Source organism: Miscanthus floridulus, chromosome 2 (genome assembly GCF_019320115.1).
Source record: "Miscanthus floridulus cultivar M001 chromosome 2, ASM1932011v1, whole genome shotgun sequence".
Taxonomy (NCBI): Eukaryota; Viridiplantae; Streptophyta; class Magnoliopsida; order Poales; family Poaceae; genus Miscanthus; species Miscanthus floridulus.
In genome coordinates this window covers 79,497,767-79,523,645 of record NC_089581.1, presented here as the reverse complement: position 1 = coordinate 79,523,645, position 25,879 = coordinate 79,497,767, and the positions used below count along the sequence as shown (strand labels likewise).

General features: G+C 48.9%; 2 protein-coding genes across 2 annotated transcripts; both read right to left on the bottom strand.

Moving 5' to 3' along the window:
* Nucleotides 1-13,427: 13,427 nt before the first annotated feature.
* LOC136536744 (uncharacterized) lies at nucleotides 13,428-14,024 on the bottom strand. The gene has a single exon (XM_066528934.1). It carries the CDS (start codon nucleotides 14,022-14,024, stop codon nucleotides 13,428-13,430), a length of 597 nt encoding a protein of 198 aa, XP_066385031.1.
* A 1,136-nt stretch (nucleotides 14,025-15,160) lies between these two features.
* LOC136539164 (uncharacterized) lies at nucleotides 15,161-20,373 on the bottom strand. Its single transcript, XM_066531109.1, has 8 exons — nucleotides 19,803-20,373; nucleotides 17,523-17,747; nucleotides 17,368-17,436; nucleotides 17,164-17,280; nucleotides 16,627-16,716; nucleotides 16,232-16,468; nucleotides 16,092-16,147; nucleotides 15,161-15,296 (listed from the first exon to the last, which is right to left on the bottom strand). Exons 1-7 carry the CDS (start codon nucleotides 20,316-20,318, stop codon nucleotides 16,136-16,138), a joined length of 1,266 nt encoding a protein of 421 aa, XP_066387206.1. The 5' UTR covers nucleotides 20,319-20,373; the 3' UTR covers nucleotides 15,161-15,296; nucleotides 16,092-16,135.
* Between the last annotated feature and the right edge of the window lie 5,506 nt (nucleotides 20,374-25,879).

Here is a 25,879-nt window from a genome sequence, read left to right as displayed (position 1 = left end):
TGACTGAACTGCACATGTATATGTTGTCGTAGTGCTTGACTCGTTTCATGGCTCTAGCTAGCATACTTTGTGCAAAGATAAACTGTGGTCTATGGGGGCTGTAAATGTGCTTGGAAGTTGTTTGGCAGGCTCAGTAACCTTGTCCATGTGGTGAATCACTCTTGCAAGTTTATTATAGTTAGCATGTATGTTTGCCTAGTTTTTCTTGTCAGTCCTTTGGGTTTACTTCAGATGATTTGGCTGTAGCTTTTTCTTGTTGTCAGTCCTTTGGATTTACTTCAGACAATTTGGATTATAGCCGTTGCATGATCAGAATTAGCAAACACGTAGTTTCACAATGTCACTATGAACTGTTCTTGAAAAATGCTGCAGGATGTATCATGTTCCTATAATGGTTGCAGTAGTCTATTCAGAATCTGTAGGCACAAAACTCATAAAGGCCCAAAAAAGGTACGTAATATCTATCCCCAGTACTGATATGCACAAGATCGGCAATAACTCTGGTATGGCAATGGGCTTTACTTCGAAGGAAGTATGGAGGAGATCGAGGAGCATGAGAGCATGCAAGGGTTCGACGGGTAGGAGTCGTGATTGTAGTGGCAAGAGTGACGATGAACAGGGAGACGTCGGGCGCCTAAGGGTGACTTGTAGTCACAATCCCAGGCTAATTGTTTCCTTAATGAAGTTGGACTCTTATAGTCCTTACAACTCGACCCTGATACTTGACTCTGGACGTTAACCAACTCGACTCATAACGCTAACAGACTCCTGCTATGAATCTGGACCAAATCTTCTAAGACTCTAACCCAAATCTGCTAGGACTCTAGATGAGCCTGAATACGACAGCCGATGGTGACCACGTTCCACCTCTCCCTGGTTTGGTTTAGGCCCTTCTGTTGTTGCGCCTTGCATAAGTCTTCCCCACCATAACATCTCTCCTTCCCTCGGGAAACAGCTCGTCCACGAGCTGGAAGGAAGGGTGGGCTTCTCGGAATGCAGGAACTGGCTCCCACGTTGCCTCGGACGCAAGCATGCCAGACCACTCGACGAGGACGTGCCAGACGCCACGACGAACTTCAGAGCGCAATATGCATTCCAGACGCTAGAGAGGCCGGCCGTGGTGAAGTGGAGGAAGCACAGGCTTGGATGTCGGCGGTGTACCATGGAATGGCTTTAACACCCCGACATGGAAGACGTCGTGAATCCGGGCGCCCTCCGGAAGACGAAGCCGGTAGGCCACCTCGCCCACCCACGCAATCACCTAGAAAGGGCCAGCATACTTGGGCCCCAACTTGCCGTGACCGCCAAGGGCTAGGGACTACGTGTGTCGATGAAGCATGCGGAGCAGTACCCAGTCCCCGACGGCAAACTCTAGGGCACGGTGCTTGGCGTCGTAGAAGCATCGAGCGTACTCCTGCGTCTGGAGGAGGCGAGCGCGTACCTCGTCCAAGAACTCATCCCGGTTGGACAACATGGTGTCGACGGCCTCCGTGCGCGCCTCCCCTGGAACATACGACAGCAGGTCAGGCGAAGGACGGCCGTAGACCACCTGAAACGGAGTAGTCTGAAGCATCGTGTGATATGCGGTGTTGTAATAGAATTCTGCCCGCGGCAGCCAATCGCGAGGGCAGTCACTAGTGAGACATCTCAAGTACATGGTTATGGCCTTGTTCACCGCTTTGGACTGCCCATCCGTCTGTGGGTGGAACGCAGTGCTCATCCGAAGCTGGACGCCGGCGTGGTGAAAAAGATCACGCCACACATGCCTTGTGAACACCGAGTCACGATCGCTGACGATGGACTCGGGAAATCCATGGAGGCGCACGATGTCCTAGAAGAAAGCTCGCGCCACTAACGATGCTGTGTAGGGGTGGCCCAAGGGAATGAAGTGCGCATACTTCGAAAACCTTTCAACCACGGTTAGGAGAACACTTTTACCGTGGACCTTGGGAAGCACCTCAATGAAGTCGAGGGAGATATCTGCCTAGACTCGTGAGGGCACCGGTAAGGGTTGCAGCAGTCCCGCGGGGTGCAACGTCTCCATTTTGTTCCGCTGGCACGTGGAGTAGGAACGCATGAAGTCGCCGACGACGCGCCGATCATGCTCGACGTAGAACTCGGTACAGAGCCGCCGTAGAGTCTTTTGGATGCCCTCGTGGGCTCCTGTGTGGGTGAGCTAGAGGATGTCGTCCAGGAGCGGGGACGATGCAGGCACAAAGACGCGTCCATCATGGAGTATGAGCCCCTCGTGGATGGTCCAGGAGGCCCCGTGTGCACCGGCGGCCACATCGTCGCAGCGTGCGCGCAACGTGGCGTCGGTGTCCAGCTCCTGGCGGAGGTCATCGAAGAGCCGGAACGTCGGAGTCGAGAGCGCCGCGAGGGACGCCGCATCAGTGTCGCAGAGACCCGCCAAGAGCGGGGTGTCGCCGTCGCGGCGGGACAGCGCATCGGCCACCACGTTCGCCTTGCCGGGGCGGTACTCAATCCTAAAATCATACCCGAACAATTTGCTCACCCAGTGATGTTGTGGAATTATCGAAAGCCGCTGGTCGAGCATGAACTTGAGGGCATAGTGATCAGTCCAAACGACGAAAGTGCGCCCCCAAAGATAAGGGCGCCAATGGCGGACCGCTTGGACGAGACCGATGAGCTCGCGCTCGTACGCAGCCGCTTTGAGGTGCCAAGCCGCAAAGGGCCGACTAAAGAACGCGATGGGATTCCCGTCTTGATGAAGGACGGCCCTAAAGCCGGAGCCGGACGCGTCGTAGTCGACGACGAACGTGGCGTTGAAGTCCAGGAGATGGAGCACTGGCGCCGCACATAGCGCGGCCTTGAGGGCCGTAAATGCCGCGTCGGCGGTGTCTGACCACCGAAACCCCTCTTTCTGCAATAGCTGCGTCAATGGGCGGCGATGGTGTCATAGTCTTTGATGAACCGGCGGTAGTAGCCGGCGAGCCCGAGGAAACCGCAAAGGCCGCGCGCCGAACGTGGCTGCGGCCATGACTGTACAGCCGCCACCTTGGTCATGTCCAAGGCCACCCCCTCAGCCGTGATGACAAGGCCAAGGTAGTGGACCGACGAGGTAGCGAAAGAGCATTTGGACCGCTTGAGATGTAGCCGGTGCTCACGGAGGACGTCCAGGACGGCACGGAGATGCTGTAGGTGCTCGGTCCATGTGGAACTGTAGACGAGGATGTCGTCAAAGAAGACAAGGATGCTGCGTCGTAGGAACGGCTTGAGGATGAGGTTCATGAGCGCTTGGAACGTCGAAGGCATGTTGGACAAGCCGAAAGGCATGACCAAGAACTCGAAGTGGCCGTGGTATGTCTGTAACACCGTCTTTTCCACATCAGCGGGGTCGACGCGGACCTAGTGATAACCTGAACGGAGGTCCAACTTGGTGAAGAATTTGGCGCCATGGAGCTTGTCCAGAAGCTCTTCGACGACCGGGATCGGGAACTTGTCTTTCACCATCACGGCGTTGAGTGACCTGTAGTCGACACAAAAGCACCAAGTCCCGTCCTGCTTCTTGACAAGCAGTACCGGCGCGGAGAAGGGGAAGTGTTGTCCTGTATGACCCCCTGCTGGAGCATTGCCTTGCACTGCCTCTCCAGCTCATCCTTCTGGAGGTGGGGATACCTGTAGGGGCGGACGGTGACAGGTTTGGTGCCGGGCTTCAAGTGTATCCGATGATCACAAGGGCGCGTGGGTGGGAGCCCTGTGGGCTCCGTGAACACGTCGGCGTAGGTGTCGAGGAGACGGTCCAAGAGGACTGGCTCCGCCCCCTTGTCGATGAAGATGTGGCCAGAGAGTAGCTGCTCAGCGCGGCCCGCACTTGGTGAGCCAATGCCCGTCCACAGGATGCGGCGGCTGCGGAGGACGAACGCCATGTGAAGACCCTCAAAGTCCCACAGGATCGGCCCTAGGGTCCGCAGCCAGGCAATCCCTAGGACCATGTCGTAGCACTCCAGTGGGACGGAGAAGCAGTCCACTGGGAAGACTTCTTCGCCGATCTCGAGCTTGGCGTCACGGGCGAGACCACGGCACGTGACTTGGTCCCCGTTCGCCACAACCACATGTGCACCATGGCTGTCCTGAAGCTGCAGGTCTGCGCGCCGAGCCGTCTCTGTGCTGATGAAGTTGTGAGTTGAACCGGAGTCCAGGAGCGCGGTGAACTGGTGCGCGCCAATGTGGACGTGGAGCTGCATGGTCTTTTCAGCCCAAATGCTCGTGATGGCGGACAGAGAGATCATAGGCGCGTCGAGGTCGAATGGCGGTGCAGCCGAGGCGTCCTCCGTGTCATCCGACTCCTCCACGATGTAATCTGAGGCCTCGAGGTAGAAGAGCCTGGCACACTTGTGCCCCCTTATGTATTGTTCATCGCAATTGTAGCATAAGCCCATCTTGCGTCGTTCCGCCATCTCCTCCGGTGTGAGGGGCTTGAACATGCGTGGCGCTGATGCCGAAGAAGTGGTGCTGGAGACGGCTGGTGCAGGCAGCGTGGCTGGTGCGCCAATAGGGCGGCACGCCAAGCGTGGTGCCGGCAAGGCAGGAGCCTACGAGGCGTTGCGGCGCTCATAAGGGCGCGCAAGCCGCATGGCATGCTGCAGGTCCTGGGGCTCGAGAAGCTCGACGTCGACGCGGATGTGTTCCGGCAGACCGCCGGTGAACAGCCGCGCTTTCTGCAGCGTAGATAGGTCGCCGGCGTGTGCGGCACGGGTTTGAAACTCCGTCATGTACGTGTCCACCGATCCTCCGAACGGCAGCCGCGCTAAGTCGGCGAGGTGGTTGGTGCTGAGGGCCGGGCCAAAGCGCTGCTGACACATGCGATGGAAGTCCAGCCACGCGGGGCGGCCTATGTCGCCTTCCAAGACGAGGTACCACTGTTGAGCCACGCCCGTGAGGTGATACGATGCGAGCCAGACCTTGTCCACCTCTCGTGTCATCTGGCCGCGGAAAAACTGCTCACACTTGTTGAGCCAGCCGAGCGGGCCCTCTTTGCCGTCGTAGGTGGCGAACGTGAGTTTGTGGTACTTTGGCACAGCCACGCCCTCCACCTCCGGCGGTGATGGGATATGTGACAGTGTCGAGGACATGTGCGACGTCGGCGCCGAGATGTAGGGCAGTCCTGTAGATGAGAACACAGGCAGCGGTGACGGTGAGTGCGAGAAATTAATCTGGGTGATCGGCACACCCGTCGACGGCGGTGGAGCAGGCAGCCGCGATCCGTGCACCGCTAGAGATGATAATGGCACAGACGGCGGTGGCGCCACGGCGGATTCCGCGGACGCCGCAGCGACCTCGGAGATCACCGGAGCGGAGGCCGCGGGTAGGGCTGGGACCCCACCGAACCCCGGCAAGCCGAATTGCGGGAACGCTGGCCGGCCGTCGAGCGCCAAAAGCCGAGCACCCTGGTCCGTCAGGTGGTGGTTGACGGCTGTCATCTGGAGTTGGAGGCCCGCGATGGCCTGTGTCAGCGCCTGGAGCGCCTCTGCGGTCGACATGGGTTGGGACGCGGCCGGCATAGTGGGCACAAGGGTGCCCGATGTGCCAACCATCGGCAGCAACACGGCGGATTGTGGCACGGCGGAGGCAGGCACGCCGGTCGTGGAAGCAGCGGAGGAAGGAGGGACCGTCGCAGATGAGTCCCCGGATGTCGCCATGGTCTCTGATACCAGGCTGGTATGGCGACGGGCTTTACTTCGAAGGAAGTACGGAGGAGATCGAGGAGCGTGCAAGGGTTCGGCGGGCAGGAGCCGTGATTGCGGTGGCAAGAGATGACGATGAACAGGGAGACGCCGGGCGCCCAAGAGTGACTTGTAGTCACAATCCCAGGCTAATTGTTTCCTTAATGAAGTTGGACTCTTATAGTCCTTACAACTTGACCCTGATACTTGACTCTAGACGTTAACCAACTCGACTCCTGACGCTAACAGACTCCTGCTATGAATGTGGACCAAATCTTCTAAGACTCTAACCCAAATCTGCTAGGACTCTAGATGAGCCTGAATACGACAGCCGATGGTGACCACGTTCCACCTCTCCCTGGTCAGGTTCAGGCCCTTTTGTTGTTGCGCCTTGCATAAGTCTTCCCCACCATAACAAACTCTCAAGGTTCTTAGTTGAAGAAAAGAGTTGTTGAAATAAACTTGAAACCATTCCAGTATATATCTGGTCATATTCAGTTTGAAAATTGCTGATTTGCTCCAATTGATTCATTGAGGCAATCGGTAGGTTCCTGTGTATTCAGATTCTGGGCAAATTCAACTATGGAAGAGAAACCAAATTGTCGATTTGACTTAAACTTGAATTAAGATAAAATGATTGAAACACTAAGTATCACAAAGATGGCAAGTTGATCGGCGGATTTTATATATATATATATATATATATATATATATATATATATATATATATATATATATATATATATATATATATATATATATATATATATATATATATCAATCATTACGTTATAGTAAACCACGTAGTAAGGAGCTATTATAATTTTGTAAATCAACATAGTAATTATTTTGTATTTACTATAACACATGGCTACAGAATAAGTTATTTTGTAGCCAAGTATAGGATAGTATATATATATATATATATATTAATATTAATCCTTGTAATTGCAAAAGGAGCTTAAACTAGCTGCCACTCCTTGAGCAACAACTGATGACAAGGACAGAAACTACCGACATTAGGCCAACATCTATACTGGTAGCTTAGCCTGACGCCTAGACTACTGTCTACTGTACATACCGAACAAAAGTACTGAAATTTGGACAACATCTATCTAATATCTATACAGGTAGCTTAGCCTGATGCCTGAACTAGTCCTTACTGAACATATTAGTGCTGAAATTAGATCTGCTAGTAGGTAGGTAGCATCAACATAAGTGCTGATAGTTCTAGGCTCCAGGCTCCTCCCTGATCGATCGCCATCAGTGGCTGCAGGTTCCATCTGACGAAGAGGACGACGACGAATTGTGCACAATCGGCGGGAGGAGATCCGCCAGACTTTCATGGACAGGTCGTTGAGCTCCCTGTCGCGGAGCTCACCACTCGGGCCACCGGAGGCGATCACCTTCTTGAACCTGTCCATGAGGTTGTGCACCTTCTTGGCGACGTCGCCGGCTGTGGCGTTCTCCCGCTTCAGGTCGACCCGGCGGCGGATGGCGTCGAGGAGCGCGGACTGAGAGCCCGGCAACAGCCGGGACTCGAGGCGCTCGTCGGCTAGCGCGGTGAGGATCTTGACCTCGTCGGAGAAGACCCAGGCCACGTTGCGCGGCGGACGCCTCTTCCGGCAGTTCGCGAGGAGCTCGCCATCGGAGTCAGAGTCGGAGGAGGTCAAGACTACGGGGCCGGCCTTCGAGCCGGCCGATGACGATCTCTTCCAGCTGCTCGCCTCCTGTTCCTCATCGTCGGAGGAGGACAGGGTGACAACGTTGGGCTTGGAGCCGCCCGATGACGACCTCTTCCAGCTGCTCGCCTCCTGCTCGTCATCGGAGGACAGGGTGATGAGGCTGGGCTTCGAGCCTGCCGATGACGAGGAGGAGGACAGAGCAGCGCCAGACGTAAGTCTTGGTAAGGTGGGCGCCATGGCCGGTGACCGGAAGGCGGAAGCGGAAGGGAACTGAGCTCCTGAGTGAGAGAGACAGGCAGGCAGAGACAAGATGAAGTGGGGAGAGCAGAACAAGACAAGCTAGGGAGGAGAATGCGGAGCGACGGCAGAGATTTGGCGCCCAAGCCGTGCCTAATCTTAGTTGAGGCCACCCCATGTCTTGCCCCTACACAAGCATTTGTTTGGGATGAAATTTTATCCAGTGCTTCGTAACCGTAAAAATTCTCATATATACATTAAACCCCAAAATCTTTTGTGTGCGCATGGTATTTGGTGATTTGTGTCAATTTTTTTCCAAGTATAAAAGGGCAACATCAATAAACAAGAAATACTTTATTTTAAGTGAAATTTTACAGTGCTCGGAAATAATGGGAGCCCTTTGTTTGGTTAGATTGGATGGTTTAAAAATAGAAAGAATTAGATAGGAGGAACTTAAGTTGCATACCGAAACTAAAAAAAATACGTGGATCTAAAACTGGTTTCTAAGGGCAGTCCTAGTGATGTATTGATGATGGTTTCTATCCTCATTAAATGACTTGCCACATAGGCAAAACGCTGACATGGCAACGTAATTAATGAAGAAAAAGAGCAAAAATTCTAGAAATGGTTTCCTCATAAGAGCAAGGCTAATAATACAGCCGGCTTGCTGGCGGTAAGGTTCCTTGTAGCCTTCTCTCAGCCCACTCATATAGTAGTTAACTCTTTACAGTTAATATATGGCCCACTTGTCTCTCTCACAGACTTTCTCGGTTCTTGTGTCCAAGCCGGCTGTAAGCTTACAGCCCGCTTCTCCTCTCTCCTCCCCTCTCTCCTCCACCTCAGCATTTAGTCGGCTTATAGCCTGCTATTATACTTGCTCTAATGAAATCAGGTCTTCTCTTGACCCAATGCAACAAAAAACCATGAAATCGTCTTTGAAAAGAAACCACCAGTTTCTATGGGCTCGTGCCGCACTTTCATTGGAGGAAGAAGATAGAGTTGGAAGAGAGAAAGAGAAAATAATTATTACTCATAAAAAACCATAGGGTAGAAAGTAATACTTTTTTTTTGTGCGGCATCCTATGTTATAGAAACTATTAGTTTTTTTTCATTGGGACTGCCCTAAATAAATTTAGAAGGCATAATAGTATCTTGAATCAAGAAAAAGGAACTGCTTCTCATCTAGCGTCTCAAACGTTCTCGGCCGGAGCGACGACGACGCAGCGTCGTCGTTCTTCGTGTGCAATTCCGACGCACTATACTTCAACGATCGCTCGCCGGCACTGGCCCCCGGCGAGGTGCTGCGGCCATGCTCGACAGGCCGCTATCGACCGCTGACATGGCCATGTTGCCCGTGCGGGCGACCACGACGCTCGCGTCCAGCAGCAAGCCGAGGCACCACGGGCGGCGCCGTGCCAGTGGCGGCGGCAAGAAGATGGCCGTTCGCGTCATGCCCATGCGCGAGGAAATGGAGGACGACGGTGAGGTCGACGTCTTCTTCAAAGAGAAGCTTGCAGCCGCGTGGAGAAGGACGAGAAGCTTACAGCCACCGCGGCGACGTCAAGGCTCAAGCGGGGGAGCTGAGCATCATTCAAGAAGACGCCGAGTGAAGCAACAGGCTGTGGTCGGTCGCAAATTCTTTTGTCTTTTCCAGAAACTTAAGCGACTCCCGTTCGTGGATGTTTCAGGGAGTTAGAGATCCTGTATAGGAGAGGATAGGTACTGAAAGAGTGGAATACTCAATGTATTACTCAGGCATAGTCAGTGTACATATATAGGCTAGGTGGGGAGTCACAGTAGACAGGCCCACGAGCCCAATTACATTCCAACACTCCTTCACAGTCTGAACTGGGAGCACCGCGAACATTAAGACTGGACCTAAACTCGGAGAAGACGGACGTCGGCAATCCTTTGGTGAAGACATCGACGTACTGGGACGTAGTGGGAACGTGCAGGACACGAACTTCACCGAGGGCGACTCGTTCTCTGACGAAGTGCAGATCAATCTCAACATGCTTGGTTCGCTGATGCTGAACCGGGTTGGTGGAGAGGTAGACGGCACTGACATTGTCACAATATACCACAGTGGCGCGGCGAAGAGGGTGGTGAAGCTCTTGCAGAAGTTGTCGCAACCAGCAGGCTTCAACAACACCATTGGCCACAGCCCGATACTCCGCCTCAGCACTGGACCTGGACACCGTTGGCTGACGTTTGGACGACCAGGAGATGAGATTGTCCCCAAGAAACACCGCATACCCAGATGTGAATTTGCGCGTGTCAGGACATCCCGCCCAATCAGCATCCGTGTAGACCGTGAGATCAGCTGGTGAGGTCCGGTGAAGATGAAGACCAAGATCCAAAGTGCCCTGAAGATAGCGGAGAATGCGCTTCATAGCGCCAAGATACGGCTCCCGAGGGTCATGCATATAGAGGCAGACCTGCTGAACAGCATAAGCAATGTCCGGACGGGTGAAGGTGAGATACTGAAGTGCTCCAGCAATACTGCGATAGTGAGTGGGGTCAGCGACGGTGACACCATCAGCAGAAAGCTTGGCATGAGTATCAACAGGAGTACTGCAAGGCTTGCAGTTAGTCATACCGGCACGCTCCAGAATATCCAACATATACTGACGCTGTGAGAGAAACAGACTGTCCTGGTGGCGCTGAACACTGACTCCCAGGAAGTGATGCAGGGACCCTATGTCGGTCATAGAGAATTCTTGGTGGAGAGCTGCAATGATCCGCTGAAGAAAAACCATGGAGGAAGCCGTCAGAACAATATCGTCAACATATAGTAGCAAGAAAGCCATCTCTGAGCCTCGGCAATATATGAACAAGGAAGTGTCGGACTTTGCTTCAGTGAAACCAAGAGAGGTGATATGAGAGGCAAAGCGACGATGCCAGGCGCGCGGTGCTTGCTTCAACCCATACAGAGACTTGTTCAAGCGGCACACATAATCTGGTCTGGAGGAGTCGACAAAACCAGCTGGCTGAGCACAGTAGACTGTCTCAGACAAAGTGCCATGGATAAAGGCATTCTTCACATCGAGCTGATGGATGGGCCATGAGCGAGAGAGCGCCAAAGTCAGTACTGCGCGAATGGTTGCTGGCTTGACCACTGGACTGAAAGTTTCATCATAGTCGATTCTCGGACGCTGTGTGAAGCCGCGCAAGACCCACCGAGCCTTGTAGCGGTCGAGAGAGCCATCGAACTTGAATTTGTGGCGAAATACCCATTTGCCTGTGACAAGGTTGACGCCGCGTGGTCGAGGCACCAGTGACCATGTGTCATTTCCTTGCAGGGCATCGAACTCCGCCTGCATAGCAAGGCGCCACTCAGGGTCCGCCAGAGCCACGCGAACAGAGGTGGGCACCGGAGAGAGGGTCGCCGTGTGAAGGTTTAGGCGGTCGACGGGATGACGAGTACCATCCTTGCCACGAGTGCGCATGCTGTGCGCATTAGTGACAGGAGTGATCGCCTGGGGCGTCGTGGCTGTAGTGCGACCGGTGAGGCGACCGGCGCCGCTGGCAACAACCTGGGATGTGGAATCCGCAGGGGCAGCAGCACCGGTTGGCCCAGAAGAGGCCCGGCTGGGCGCGCCGGTGGCAGCAGCACGGCTGCTGTGTGCGGCTGGGGCAACAGTGCTGCTGCTGGGAGCGCGGGGGGCAGTGCCGCTGCTACTGGGGGCGCCGGGGACAGCACTGCTGCTGCTGGGAGCAGCGCGGGCGGGCGCCTGCATCGGCGCCGATGCACCAGCCGGCGGTGGGCTGGGTGCAATCGCACGGCTGCTACTATGGGTACCTGCATGCACAGCTCTTGACCCATTGGGTAAAGAGAAATCATCAGTGTTATCCAAAAAATCAAGTGCGGTGGGATCCTGGGGCGAGGTGGACATATCGACGAAAGGAAACACTGTCTCATCAAAGACAACGTGTCGGGAGATGATGATCCGATTAGAATGAAGGTCAAGACACCGATAGCCTTTGTGATCAGAAGAATACCCCAGGAAGATGCACAAGGAGGAACGTGGTGATAATTTATGTGGAGCTGTAGATGACAGGTTGGGATAGCAGGCACAGCCGAAAACACGAAGGTGGGTGTAGGAGGGTTGTGTGCCGTATAGTGCGAAGTATGGTGTTCGGCCGTCTAAGGTTTTTGTAGGGTGGCGGTTGAGGAGATAGGTGGCAGTGTGAAGGGAATCCGCCCAATAAACCGGAGGAAGACTGGCCTGGAACAGAAGAGAGCGCACGATATATTGATGGTGTGAAGAGCGCGCTCAGCCCGCCCGTTCTGCTGAGAGGTGTATGGGCACGACATCCAAAAGGCAACCCCGTGAGTGAGGAAGAATGTGCGGGCCGAGGAATGATCAAATTCACGGCCGTTATCGCACTGAACTGCCTTGATAGTGGAGTCAAATTGTGTGCGCGCATATGAGAAAAAATGAGTGAGAACGGTAAAGGTGTCGGACTTGAGGCGTAAAGGGAATGTCCAGCTATAGTGTGTGCAATCATCAAGAATAACAAGATAATATTTGTAGCCAGACACACTAACAATAGGAGATGTCCAAAGATCACAATGTATTAAATCAAATGGGAGAAGTGCACGAGAGTTTGACAAGCTAAAAGAGAGGCGCACATGGCGACCAAGCTGACAAGCGTGGCAAACATGAGTGTCATGGCGCTTATTACATGTGATAGCATTGGAACTAAGGAGCTTGGACAAAGCTTCAGGACCGACATGACCAAGGCGGCGATGCTAAAGGGTGGTGGAAGGCGCGGCAGCAGTGAGGGCGGTGGCGGTGGTGCTGGGTGGTGCCGGTGAAAAGAACGGGTAAAGATCTCCCGTGCTATTACACCTGGCGATCATGCTCCGTGTCTGTAAATCCTTCACAGAAAGGCCGAATGGATCAAATTCGATGGAACAGTTGTTATCAGTGGTAAAACGACGAACGGAAATTAGATTCTTAATAATGTTAGGCGAAACTAAAACATTAGAAAGAACTAGGGGACGTCGTGTGGTAAAAAAGGAGTGTGATCCGACGGAAGTAACAGGAAGCGAAGCCCCATTACCAACAATGATAGATGAAGGACTTGATGACAAGGGAGTGTGAGAGGATGAAATTATACCAGCGTTGTTGACCATGTGAGCACCGGCGCCAGAGTCGACGTACCATTCGCTTGGTCCGGGTGGAGTTAGCGACATGGTGCTGAAGTTGCTGGCGAGGGAGGACGTGTCGAAAGACCCTCCCTGCATGGGAGTCCATGCCGGCTGCTGCGGTGGTGGCGGAGCGTAGCCGAACCCGGGCGGTGGACCGACGCCGTAGCCATATGGCGCCAGGTTGGGCTGCAGCTGGGGCTGCGGCATAGCCGCGAGCACTGCCTGTGGTGGACGAAACAGCCCGCCGGGAGCACTGCTGGAGGGCTGCTGGTGCGGCCAAAACTGAACCATACCTCCCCAAGTGTTGTAGAGGAGGGGAGGCGGACGGGAGACGCTGGCAGCAGGTGCACCGGCCTGCTGGTTCTGCTGCTGCTTGCCACCACGGCCACGGCGCTATCGGCGGTTGCCCTGGCCACCACCAGAGGTGCCCTGGCCGCCACCAGTGCTGCTGCCACGGGTGGAGGGGGCGCGGGCGACGGGGCCGGACGAGTCGGTGACGAGGGCCGACGGCGCGGGGGCAGGTGATGGTTCGGTGTCGGCGGTGACGTCGTTGAGATCAATCTCCTCAAGGAGCAGAAGCGTGCGTGCCTCCGCGAAGGTCGGGAACGGCTGGCGCAGCTTGATGTTTGTCACCATGGGGTGGAACTTGGCGCGGAGACCTCAGAGCAGCGTGAGGACGAGGGTGCGGTCGCCGACGGGATCGCCGAAGTCGCGTAGGGTGGCGGGCATCGTCTCGAGGCGACGGCAGAAGTCCGTAATGGACGTCGACCCTTGCTTCACCGTGCGGAACTCGGCGGACAGCAGCAGCGCACGCGACTCGCGCTGGCCGAGGAACTCATCCTCGAGGTGGAGCCAGGCGACGCGGGCGTTCGGGTTCTTCAGCATCGTGGACTGCTGGAGGTCGGCGTTGATCGTCCCGTAGATCCATGTGAGGACGGTGCAGTCCATCTGCACCCACGCCGCCCGATTGGCATTGACGACATCGTTGAGGACGTGATCGGTGAGGGCATATTTGCCCAAGACGACGAGGAAGAGGGCACGCCAACGGGTGTAGTTGTTGGCGACGCGGTCGAGGACCACCGGCACGAGCACCTTGATGTTGAGGACGGCAATGGCGGCGGCGTGGACGTCGGCGTGCTTGGCCTCATAGGCGTCGAGGGCGGCGGTGCGGGCGGCCTCAGCTTGGCGACGGCGGGCGTCCTCGGCGTCGCGTTCGCGCTGTTCGCAAGCGGTACGCTCGGCTTCGGTCTCTGCCATGAGACTGGGTCGGACGGACGACGGTCGGCGTAGAGACAGGGACGGGCGTCGCTGGCGGTCGGATCACGTGGATGACCCGCGACGTAGATCACGCGGACATAGATGTGAGGCAGATCACGTACAGCACGTAGACGTGAGGCAGATTGCTGCCCTCCATGTGCTGATGACGTACAGCACGTAGACGTGAGGCAGATTGCTGCCCTCCAGGTGCTGTGCGTGGACGTAGTCACGGGTAGATTGCTGCCCTCCAGGTGCTGTGCGTGGACGTAGTCACGGGTAGACGTCGATCGGATCGCGTGAGACAGATGGAGGTGATCACGCGCAGACGCCGATTGGATCGTGGACTCCCGGCGAGCGGAGAAACCCTGCGACGGCGGCACGGCGAGAGGACGCACGTGCAAGGAAGGGAGGCCGGCGAGCAACGTGCCCTGCGACGGCCTGGAGCAGCCAATCGTGAGGATCAGCGGCGGCAGAACCAACCGGTCGTAAGGACCGGCGGCTAGGGTTAGTTGTGCGGAAGCGGAGGATACGGATCGTAGCCTTGCATGATACCATGAAAGAGTGGAATACTCAATGTATTACTCAGGCATAGTCAGTGTACATATATAGGCTAGGTGGGGAGTCACGGTAGACAGGCCCACGAGCCCAATTACATTCCAACAGGTACTAAAGTGCCCTTAAGCACAATTAATTAATTTTCTTAATTAATAGCTGCGGTAATTATTTTTCCAGTGAGGAACCGGTGGTTCCTCCCAAGCACAAAATCACAAACTAAGTGTGTATAATTTCGCAAACAAAAAATATACACAGATTGGCTGCATGTCGCCGCAACACATGCTCCATTTTTTTTACTGCTAAGAGTCAGGACTAATAGAACATATATTCCTCAATAGGTGTACTGAATTAGGTTCTATTTCTACACCTATGGTTGTCAAATTCTACGATTTTATGTCTTTATGATTTCCTTTGCTAGATGTAAGCAGTGGCCAAGTATCACCAATTGACAAAAGCATCATTAGAGAGATCACTATATTTGTTACTCCAGTTGACCAAACAGTGGTCTAGTAACACCACGCATTGTCACCCATAATACGAACAAAAGCCAACACAAGACCTGTTACAACCAACTTCTGACATTTTTTTCCTTAGGACATCCCATACCAAAAGGATCTGTCTATTTGAAGATCAAAAGCATAATATTACTATTGACATCCACGTTATGTGCAAAATGACACATCACCATTCAGTTGCATAAGGCGCTTTGTCGATGGCCTATATAACACAAAAAAATAATTAATTGTCTGCTGCACTAAAAATATATCAACAGGCTTTAATTAATATCAAAATTAGCTCAGAAGTGATATATCTCATATAAACTTTGATTATACAATTGTATGTTCCCCACAAATAAACACTACTGAGCACACACCAACAATATGTAGCACCCAGTAAGAGCTTGCATTGCATGCTGCTAGAGAATCAGCACGCTAAGTTTGTAGCATCCCTATGGTATCAACCTACTCGCAAGTGGCCAGTACAGTAATTGCCAGGTCAATGCAGCTTATGCATTCCATGTTGAAGCAATTGTAGGACACCAAGAAAATTGTAGTTCCATGTAATTTGTCAGCAATTAGTTTCAATTTCCTGAACATAAAAACTGATGTCGAAGTTTTTACCCACAACTTAGCATTTGTTTCATGAACCTGTTCAGCTGCATCTCCAAATTAATGGCTTTGTAGTTGTTCCTACCTACCAGCAAAAAAAAGGCTTGGTAGTTGTTCCTATCTATAATGCAAATTTGGGCAGCAGGCACAATTAAGTTTCTACCTCAACAGCTAGAGAAAGGCATCCCATCAAAAGAAACTAATCACTGTAAACTAGAGCATGTTTGCCAGTCCAACAAGATACACTGAATGTAGCATTTTGGACATTGTTCAAAAGGTTTAACCTTCAACCAGTTACAGTATATAGATGGTCAACGAGTGAGATTACAATAAAATTTCACATGGTATTTTTCATGAGCACAAGTTTCACATGGTAGAAACCAACAACTAGCAGTTATGGTACCTTGATAAGACGGTCGGTCAGGTACTGCCTTGCTAGCAATGGTATTATCTTTGAATCTGAAAAGAAAATATTTTTGCTTCTTTACTTATGTGGCAATAAAATAATCTAGAATAACTAGAACAAGGAATTCAAGATATTACTAGGGCATCTGGCCATGCAATGGAACATTTAAGTGCATCAAACATCTTCTTCATGTCCCGATTTTGCCAAAACAGTGGAGCATCTCTTTTTAACACCTCACTCAGAAAAACCTTACAACATTCAGTTCCAATTCTCATGCCACCTACTATTGTAGACGGAGAACTGCTTTGAAGAATAGCCTTGCCTACTGGAGTATGTGGCCAAACAATTGAAAGCAAGACAACCTCTTTGCCATCCTAAACAGCAGAAGCAAATATAGAATGTTATTTAACTACTAAGACACAGGTATACAGTTGCATGTGTACACATATTTTGTGCTAAATAAAGGCTTCATTTCCTCTACCTGAACAGAATTATGCATGATGTAAGTTCAATAAATGTAAAGGGAGCTAACCATATTGGGCACAGTCTGACTTTCTGCGTCAATCTTTCTTGCCCGGCCATGAAATGTATTGAATGGCGGCTTTATCAACCCTTGCAGTTTCTGTGGACAGATTAAGCAAGAGATGATAAATTCCACTAATTAAAGGTGGACATATCTAGTGGAAACAGTTACTTTGGTGAAAAGCTAAGAACAGTTTTGGTTCTCAGCATCTACTGCAAATTTGCAAAGAGAGAGAGAGAGAGAGAGAGATAGATTGAAGAGCTATGAAATATTGTATCATACTTTTAGAGGTTTTTAAGTTTAAACTCAAATCTGAGTATTTTGGAAACCAAAAGGAGGATGTCTCCCAAGACATCATAAATTTGAGCGTAAGCTTTCATAATGATGATGCACAAATGTCCCCATTTTTTTTCTCTACGGGTCAGGTATTGAGGGGGTTGGTTTGCCTTCTCATGTTGATTTCTGTTAAAACCAAAGAGTTCTCTACTTTTCACCAAACTCTTTATTCAATGTATAAATGGCAAAGTAGCAAAAGGGGAAGATAACCAGATAATCGCGTGGGATTCTACGGGGAAGGACACCATCATGTTTACACTTAGATGTGACCTCCTCATTCTTTTCATGGGGGAAGCCATTTGGCACTTCGATCTTCTTTTGTAGTATCTACAATAAAATAAACTTGATGTGACACAAAAATAAAAAATTACATGAAGCAATGCAATACAAAAGAATCAACAAGGGGATAATCACATTGCGTGGAATCTGATTTTCAGCTACAGCCAGCTGAGGGTGACTCTCTTCAGATTTACATCTTACACCCTATGAACAAAAAGGGGAGATAAGCAGTGACAAAAATTTTCATACCCACTAGAGATATATAAATAGTAAGCAAAGAACAGTATAACCTTCAATGATGAATTATCAAGGAGTGGATTGCTCTCTATTGTTGCCTGATAGTGAGAATCTATCACAATCTGTTTCATTTCCACTATTTCACGTTCCACTCGTGCCAATCGTTCTTGAGCACAAATATCCAGACCATCCTCTTTATCCACTCTCGACTTTTCTAGTTGAAGCCTAGTAGCTTGACAAAGAAATACTGGAGATGTTTCCATGTTTTTCATCCTTGCCTACATTAGTACAAAATTATATCCATCAACTTCAAGTATTGATGGTAATGTCTCAAAAAGATTATGGAAGGCTAATAATCTACTGTGTGTGTAAAATGTATGAATCAATTAAAGAATGCACTGAACTAAATGAATATATACAATATTCATCTTTTGATTACAAGGGGACAGTAATCTTATTACTTCATGGCCATAGGCTCCATTTCTTATCACAAGCATCTTACATCCGGTCATTATCATATTATACTAATCCGATTAAGTGTAAACTATTTTAATAGAAACAAATTGCGATCCTTATCGCAAGCATCTACATCCTTTCACACTCATGTATATACTAATCCGACTAACTCTAAACTATTCTAATACAAACATCGCATTAAATATATATTATCTGAAAGGCATGAACAACTTGGTTGTGAAAGATCAGTTCATCTGACAAGTCAGCGCTGAAGATTTTATCCAGCTTATATAAAATTGATATTTAAGCAGTAACTAAAACTACATAAAACTTGAGAAGAATATTTAGGGACAACTCCTATCATATCTGAGGTTAGGAACACACAAAGAAGCAAGTAAATCTAGAAATCACACATTTTATTTGGCAAGCACACTGCAGCAAGCATGAAATGCAATAGGTGGGAATCCATCCAGTAGAAGAATGCTGCTTTAGACATTGACACTAACCGACCAGTTATTCTGTTTCAAACTTTCAATAGATTTCAAACCATTTGTTTACAAAATCTACGAATATCTTTCATGTGTTGAGCCCATTATATGACTCGAAAAATTGTATCATTGTGCCTGTGAATGACATGTAAGACCCAACCTCATTTGTCATTGACATAGACTAGTGTCATTTTGGCAACATGTGGTTTCACTAGTGGTGATAAAACATATATTAGCTCCCGAAGTTTACAAGTCAGACAGGATGCAGCCTGAACAGCGTTCTTTTGGAATTGGAGGGGTAATTTGACACAAATGTAAAATGCATCTTTCAGCATATAAAAAATATTTCAGAGCAAGTGCAAACTGGAAGGGTAACACATTTAAGATGGGCAGAAAAAAGTATGGTACAAATAGCAGTTGCCAAGACAAAAGGGTGATGACCACTTCCTATCGACAAATTTTCAGTTTATTTGCAGAGTTTGATATCACAAATTCCAAATTTTATTCGGGAGTTTGGTGCCTTCAAACAATGAAGTTTATATTAGTATACTTTAGTCTCAACTCTCCTCTTAGTTTCTTTCCCAAATAGACATCATTGTTTTGGATTCTGGAACATTATGCTGAAAGTGAAACCTGAAACTACTTACAATCATATTTCCTATTTCTATGCAGAGTGTTCTATGGTGCACTGGTTGTACTAAAGTGGGGCAATCAGTGCCTTGAAAACAGAGGACATCAGAATGTATGTAGGAGGAAGTAAGGGGCGCAGTTTGACTGTAGTGATGCACTCAATACTTTACAGTGTCCAAGGCGAACTATTTTTAGGCAATGATCACAACTGTACACAAAGATTGGCTGTCCTCTTTACTATCAAATAGCATCAATCGCAGTAAAATACTTTGAGGTAGCCTACTAATGAAAGTAATCCTTGGAGGCAGTGACTAGGAACCTGGTACACCTATGAACCAGAACAAGAAAAGATGCAACTTTATGAACCCAATTGTTAAAAAATGTTAAACAAGGACCAGGAATCTTGATATCAGCATAAGCATATATAGTATTAGTAGCTACAGGCCTACAGCCTACAGAACCTCTTAACTTTCGTGTAGTTTATTCAATTGTACCCCAGCCCTATGCCCCTATCACTCCATTTTTAAACATAAAGTGGAACCATGTCTAATAGTTAAATGCTGTGGGTATAAAATCCAAACTCTTTCACCAATGGTTAAATACTTTGAAACAACCTAGTCAAATAAATTATTCATTAGAAACACAACCACAATCACAACAATTAAACAAAGACCCGGAAGACCAGGAACCTTGAGTTGAGAGTAATTAAAGGGAAATCGCACTCCCAACTTTAATTAAGGATAAGAAGGGTTTGCTCACGGTTTCCGTGATGGCCTTGGTGAGCTGCCTCCTCGCCCTCTTGATCTTCTTGTCCAACGCCTGGGCCTTGTTGTCATCAATGCGGGGGAGCACCCTCTCCAGCACCGCCGGGTCGACAAGGGCCATGGCCTCATCAATGAGGTGAGGATACAGCTCGCGCATCTCATCCAAAGTCTTGGACTTGTGCGGCAGCGCGTCCTTGCCGGATTGGTGTCCAGCGCTCTTCTCTTGGGCAGCGCCCTTGCTAGATTGCCCGCCGCCGCCGGCGTGGCAGGGCGCGGCTAGCACTAGCTTCTTCTTGGATGCCAGTTCCGTGGTATCCGAGGTCTTGGCCGGCGTTAACTCGGGAGGCGGCGGCGGCGGCATCTTCCTCTTTTTGCGCTCGGGCGGCGCCTTGTGGCTCTTGGTGGACAGCGCCGTCGGGCTCGTGGACGCCCTCTTCGCCGCGGACGACGGCTCCGTGCTGGTGCTATGTTCCGGCGGCGGCGGCGTCATGGCGGGAAGAGTGGGGGCCATGGCGGGAATAAGCGGCGGGTTGTGATTTTCCAGCGTGGAAGAGGGAGAGCGAGGAGGAGGTTTTCATTCAGGGCGCGGTGATGGGCTGGGGCTGCCGGCCCGCCCACCATATGCGGATATATGCCCAGTGCGGACTGTCTAGGCTTATATTTAGTTATTATATATATCAGGATTGTCCACTAGTAGATCTTTGGACATAGAGAGTAAAAGCTATTGTTGAATCATGTTTTTAAAAATACATATTGAAGACATATTAGTTTTTTCATAAGTACACTTACTCCATCCGTCTTAAAAAGAATGTAATTCTATGTTTAAGACAAGTTAAGATTTTTTAAGTCCGACTAAATTTGTAGAAAACATTAATGTGTCTAAATAGGTTTAAAGTATATTATATAATTAATCTTGTGATATTTACTCCCTCCGTCCCATAAAGAATGCAATTATGAAAATCGTGCCGGTCAAATTTGCTAAAGTTTGACCAAGTTTATAGTGATTAGTATTAACATTTATGTCTCAACTAATATTTATTATGAAAATATATTCCGTCATTAATCTATTGATACTTATTTTATATTGTAAATGTTAGTATTTGTTTGTAGAATTTTGGTCAAAGTCGAAATCGGTTGACTCCTCGGAAAGCGAGAATTGCATTCTTTTTGGAACAGAGGGAGTATATGGTAGCATAGATGTTGGTGCTTTTGTATTTTTTTGGAAAATTGTTAGACTACTCGTATTACACTTTTTAAGACTAAGACAGTATGTAGCTTTGACCAATTTTATAGAATAATGTACAAATAATTACACCATCAAACAAGATTCATTGATACATCACGAAAATATATTTTGATGGTGCATTTATTTCATATCAAAAATATTAATATGTTTTAGACGAGTTTGAATTAGACAAAACTAAATAGACCTGCAAATCACAATCTGTAATCTAAAAGATGTAGTATAATTTTACAAACTATAAAACGAAGTGGTACACATATAGTAGATCAAAGACACATGAGTTTAGGTTTTAATTGTCCTTGAAAATACCTGGCATCTTTTGGGGCCTGTTTAGTTGCCTGGTCCTACTCACCACGGTCGTCTGCCCAGGCCAGCTCGAGATGGCTCTCACTAGTCACTCCTCTCAGGGTGTAACCTCGTATGTTTGTTTCACTGATCCACAGGAAGCCAAGCTTAATAGAGATCGTGTTTATTTGCCTGTTGCAGGGTCGAGATGTCGAACTAGAGCAGGGTCAATAGTTTTTTCTAAAATTAATCGTATCGGCTAACCGAAACAAATATGTAATTAAAACTACCAGTCTATCCAAAACTACACCCATCTACCTAAGTTCACAAACACCTTAAAAGGATCCTAATTAGGTAACAAAGGTGTCAGGCTAGATAGAGCTCACCTAACCAATTATAGAGCAAGGTCACACAAACCTATGCCGCTAGTACTTCAAACACAGGGGAGCTCCTACACAACTAGTATGTCAAAGCACAAAGCCTAAGTTCACTAGCGATGCTCAATAACAAGGCAATTAATACTAAATTAGAGAGCTCAAATCACTTAGCTACATAAACTAAGCAATGTGACTAACAAGGTTACCAAAACTAAATTCGCCACACAAGGGAGCTAACTTCTATGCTATACAAGCAAGAAGATAACTAGCAAGCTACACAAGTAAACTAATTACAAGAGCAACTACACAAACACAATGTATAAGAAAGGAAATACAAGCTTGTGTAAAGGGGATGCAAACCAACGGGAAGACAAGGATGATATGGTGATTTTATCCCGATGTTCACGTGCTTGCCAATACGCTAGTCCCCGTTGTGTCGACCTCTCACTTGGTGGTTTGGCGGCTAATTGGCATCACCCGCTAAGCCCGCACGTCGGGTACCGCAAGAACCTACCCTAAAAGTGAGCGTAGATTAATATGACACGCTCAACTAGAGTTGCCCTTTGCAATCCCCACGGGGTGGGCACAATTCTCCTCACAAATCCTCCAGAGCACCACACAATCTTCTCGCGTGCTTCAATAGAGTCACAAGCCACCGAGTCGTCTAGGAGGTGGCAACCTCCCAGAGTAACAAGCACCACCGGCTTGCAACTCGATCACCTAGTGCCACTCGATGCAAACCCCACGAAGCAATCGCACTAGAATCACTCACTAGCTCTTGATTCGCAATCTAGCAAGCACAAGTGAGTTGGAGGGCTCCCAATCACTCTCAAGCATGGACACAAAGTCCCTCTAGGTGCTCAACCTCAGCCATGGCCAAGACACCCCTCTATTTATAGCTCAAAGGTCAAATAGAGCCGTTACCCTTTTTCTACGCACTGATCGGACTCTCTGCCAGTAGCACCGGACGTGTCCGATTGATTGTTGCAGTAGCATCTGGTGCTTGTTGCAATAGCATCCGAGGATTGTTGCAATAGCGTCCGGTCGCTGTTGTAGCGTCTGATCACAGAGCCTGGTCCTTAGATCGATGCCACATGTCCCTAGCGTTCGAAGCCGACCATTGGACTCCAACAGCTACTTCACTCGCACCTCATCTCCTGATGACCAGACGCACCTATCCTAGTGACCGGACATGGCGTCCCTAGAGTTTGGTCACAAACAGAGAGGTACTAGAGATGATTTTTGGCAACCGGATGTGTCCGGTCACCACTGACCTGAACCACCCAGCGTCAGGTCACCCAACCGCGTGTGTTGCCTGTCTATGAATAGTTGCACAGGCGCATCCGGTCGCATGTTGCACTAGCATCCGATCGTTGTTTTAGTAGCGTCCGGTCACTGTTGCGTTAGCGTCCAGTCACTATTGCAGCGTCCGGTCACACCTGAAAACCTCATTTTCAACTCAAACTTCTTCTCTTTTGCAAATGTGCCAACTCCACCAAGTGTACACCACCATGTGCATGTGCGTTAGCATTTCACAATCATTTTTCCAAAGGATTAGTCACTCAACTTGCTATGCCACTTGATCCTAGTAACGATCAAAGTTAGATCACTCGAGTGGCACTAGATGACTGATATGCAAAAAAGTTTGCCCCTCTTGATAGTAAGGTCATCTATCCTAAACCCAGTCATAAACTTCTCTACACGCCTATGACCGGTGAAATGAAATGCCTTATAGGTTATACCTTTGCCTTGCGCATTCCATTCCATCTCCTTTAATGTCAATGCAACACATGCACCTACACGATCAATAACGATATGATCCACTCGATATCATCACGTGACCATATTGGTTCATCGATCTTGACCTCACTTGCTCTTCACCGTTGCTTCAGTCCATCGGTGTCAAGTCATCTCAACTTGCCCTTCACACTTGCAACCAGTCCATCGAGCCAAGTCTTGTCTTGATCTTCTCCACCTTGATCACATGACTCAATGTCATGTCTCATATGCAATGAGCTCCTTCATCACATGTGTGAGCCTTTGCAACATCTCCGAGCCATTTCACCTCTATGAGTTGCTCACACACATTTACCTATGGACTAATCACCTGTGTATCTCACTCAAACACATATTAGTCCACCTAAGGTTGTCACTCAATTACCAAAACTAAACAAGGACCTTTCAATCTCCCCCTTTTTAGTAATTGATGACAACTCTATAAAGATATGTAAATTAAGCTCTTTTGGATTCATGTTGCTTGCCCAAGCGATTTTACCATGTGTAAATGATTTTGGACAAGTACCACAAAACCGAATTGGTAGTATTAGCTCTCCCTACATATGTGCTAGAGTGTTTGGTTTGAAGCTCGCACATATGCATAGATTGGAATTTTGGGAGAGTAATTACTACCAATGATGCTAAGGTGTAAAGAATTAACCTTTGATGCATGATATCAATCATAGTTGCACTTTAACACCATCCTTAGCACCATGAGTAGCTAGATATCAAAAACACTGGAAACCCCATGAGATCAACATTATAAGCAAGGTTCTAGTATCACGTGTAAAAATACAAAGTCTAGCTACCATCCTATGCATGCTAGTCATCAGATCATCATTCAAGTTCTACAACTAGCATACACCACACAAGCATGCATATCAAATTTTAAAACTTATGCAATGCAAGCAAGCACATGAATATGTACATATCAAATGCAACCAATCAAAGTACATGAGCTTGCTCCGATCCCCCTACTTTTCTGCTTCTCTTTGTCCAAGAATTTTGATCCATCCTTCTCCATTCCTCAATGTTACTCCCTCATTGTCCATGTCCAAATCCAACTTCTCCCTAATGCCTCTTGCATATTTCATATCTTTGTACCAATCTCTCCCCCTTTGTCATTAATTTCCATAAAAGGTGCATCACTTGATACACAGGGTGGTACTAGGGATAGATGGTTGACACTTGAATCTTAGATTTTTTATGGACATCACCACAAATGTTGGAATGACACCACTTGTAGCCCTTGAGATACCTTATGTAGAATCTTTGACCTTGATACCAATCGGTGGGGCACCTCCCCCTATGTCATAGCATGGTCATCCACTTCATAAACTTAAGATCTTGTATGTGAGAGAACTTGCTTCACTTGATGATCACTTAAAGTTGAGGATCACTTATGGAACCACCATTTGATGTGCTAGATACCACTTGTATGAATCTCACTTGAAGCAATGTGATAATCTAGATATGCCACTTGTAGGAACAATCATGGAACCACCTGTCGGATTTGTCAATTATAACTATTTCTTGAACACTTATCATCTTCATGAATACCACTTGTAGCATATCACTTGTAAGTTGATCTAGACACCACTTGTGAATACCACTTGAGAAATCAATTAAGTCTAGGTACTACTTGAAACAAACAAACTAGATATCCATTTGCATTGTTGCCTTTTGTCAGTGTTTCGAGTAAACACCAACGAGTAAATTTCTAATATTGCGCATCTGGCTCGGATGGTGTGCTAAGAGGACACGAGGTTTATACTGGTTCGGGCAAAATGTCCCTACGTCTAGTTCGTTGCTGCTGCTCGTGTTACTAGCACTAAAAATTTTGTAGTAGGGGTTACAAACGGGCGAGAGAGGGACAGGTCTCAAGTCTCTGGTGGAAAGAACGAATGGGTACCGAGAGCTCGGTTGCTGCTCGGCTATGTGTTCAAAGTTCGATGCTAGTGGTTTTGATCATATGCGGTGCGATGTGTTTTTGTATGATGCAATGTCCCTTAGTGGGGTGCCCTGCTTTCCCTTTTATAGGCTGAGGGAAAGCATGGGTTACAACAAGAGGAAAAAGGAGAACCAAATGGAGAGGAAGTCCTCCAGGGTCATCGGGCCTTGCTTTTCCTTTGTGCGGGCCCCACTGACATGACAGGTGGTGATAGGGACAGCTCCATGCAAGGTGCCTGTCCGCCTGATGATGCCATGCCCTAGTGTTGTCAGTGGGTCGTAATGTCCCACTCCACCTTGGCGTGCAGCGCGACGAACTAGCATGCTGATTAGCGGCCGTACAGGGAGTAGGTAGCATAGTGACCACGCGTCTGTCACTGTGGGTGATGTGAGTTCCCTGGAATGACATGTTACGGGGACGGGTCATGTTGAGATGTGACC